The sequence below is a fragment of the Elephantulus edwardii genome, unplaced genomic scaffold (assembly GCF_000299155.1).
Source record: "Elephantulus edwardii isolate Elephantulus edwardi_28Jun2011 unplaced genomic scaffold, EleEdw1.0 scaffold00079, whole genome shotgun sequence".
Lineage (NCBI taxonomy): Eukaryota > Metazoa > Chordata > Mammalia > Macroscelidea > Macroscelididae > Elephantulus > Elephantulus edwardii.
The window spans coordinates 8,568,653-8,570,431 of NW_006399829.1; the positions used below are offsets into that span (position 1 = coordinate 8,568,653).

Below are 1,779 nucleotides of genomic sequence, written 5' to 3' on the forward strand. Positions count from 1 at the left end.
CTCCTTCCCAACCTGTTTTACAACTGGGAGCTCCACCAAACACTGTCCACAAGGGGAAACCATTAAGGTTCAGCATCATAGCAAACCCAGGATACCTCATATAGCACAGTGACAAAGAGTGATGTGTGAAGTGGAAGAATGTTCCTCCAGATATAACAGCACTAGTCTCATTTAGCAGTGGTTAAGTGTTGTCGAGTCGAATATGACTCAGAGGAAGCTTTGCACAAAAGACCTGAACTCTGTTCTATAATTTCTGTACATTTATAAGAGAGTTTGTAGAGTTTCCAGAGACACCTAGTTTAGAAAGTGGATGCCACTCCTGCTTCTCAACATAAATCAGTCTGGAAGCTCATTCAACCATTGTACATAAAGGGTAACCAATATGGTATTTTAAATGACTATGGGATACTGTTCAGCATCACAGGAACTCCAAGTTGTTCAGTACAGCAAATAGACAAATGATTGCTGTGTCTTTTAAAGAATATTCTTTGAAAATTAATAAATTTGGCCCAAGGACCCTACAGAATTTTAAATCCACATCCTTGAGCAGTGCTGCACCCTTACTTTTAGTCCAAGGCTCAAGGGCCACCTACTTTTGAGGGGGGAAAAATAACAGTAACACACTCCAAAAAGGACCCCAGGAAATTCCCTTGCCAGACCGCCTAAAGATGAAAACACCGAGACGACCTCCAGCCAACTGATCATAAAAGACCTTTACAAAGAAAACTACAAAACACTTCTCTGAGACACAATAGAAGACCCAAAAAAATGGAATGGATAATAGAATTATATAAGTTGCAGAACCTAATCTTTTTGTAAACTGATGTTCCCTTTTTTTCTGTTCTTTTACTTCTGCAGGTATTTGAAAGTGTTTAGTAACCTAATCAACGCACTTCTTGTCCTTTTTATAATCATCCTTTTCCTGAACATATGATGCCTTTTTTTGGAAACCATTGATTACCCCATTTCTTGGTTGCTACATGATTTTCTTTCTTTGTTGTCATCTCTAATGGATAGTAAGGAATCCTGCTTTTACTCTTTCCTACAAACTGTATTCTTTCCAGTTCTAGAGACTGCTTGCTTTAAGTAGTTTTTTAAAAAATTAGTTTTTCAAAATAAGGCCTTCGTGGGTAAGTAAAAAAAGGATAAACTTGGTGATGATGTTGTGTGCCATCAACCAACTTACAGTTGACCATCTGGTGAACCTTAAAAGGGAGTAAATCAGGAGGGGCAGTCTCCTCCTGTACCAGTCAGATCTGATTTGATGGTACATACAAAAAAAAGATTATAAAATAAATTTTTTTTTAAAAAAGGAGTAAATCACACAGGAGGAGATTGTCCATTCTTTTTCTGTGAAGTAGCTGATGGATTAGAACCATACGCCTTTGGGATGGCATTGCAGCTTTTTAAAACTAGGCCACCAGGGCTCCCTAATTTGGTGATAAGAGTGTTTTAATTCCTCCTTTTTTAAAATAAAAAAATAAAATGAACTGGCTTTTACAGTCATAAAGTTCCGTTTTTCCTGTTCCTTTGTATTTTTCAGCACTGCAGTTTGCTTGGGGATGAGCTTATGGAATGTCTGTCTTGGAGGCGAGGAGCCCTACTTTACATGTATTGTCATTCTTTGACCAAAAGGAGAGAGTGGCTTTCAAGAAAATCTGGTTTGCTCAAAAAGGTAATAAGACATTGTATATATACATACATATATATATACATACACACACACACACATTCATATATCTATATACACACACATACATATATATACACATACATATA

At 37.0% G+C, this 1,779-nt stretch overlaps 1 protein-coding gene across 1 annotated transcript in view; it reads left to right on the top strand.

Moving 5' to 3' along the window:
* The window catches only part of LOC102853208 (chromosome unknown open reading frame, human C5orf51), a 48,542-nt gene that overhangs the window by 34,099 nt on the left and 12,664 nt on the right, over positions 1 to 1,779 (top strand). The window contains exon 4 of the mRNA XM_006889587.1: positions 1,544 to 1,675. Within this exon, the coding sequence (XP_006889649.1) occupies positions 1,544 to 1,675 (132 nt within the window). The remainder of the gene's footprint in view (positions 1 to 1,543; positions 1,676 to 1,779) is intronic.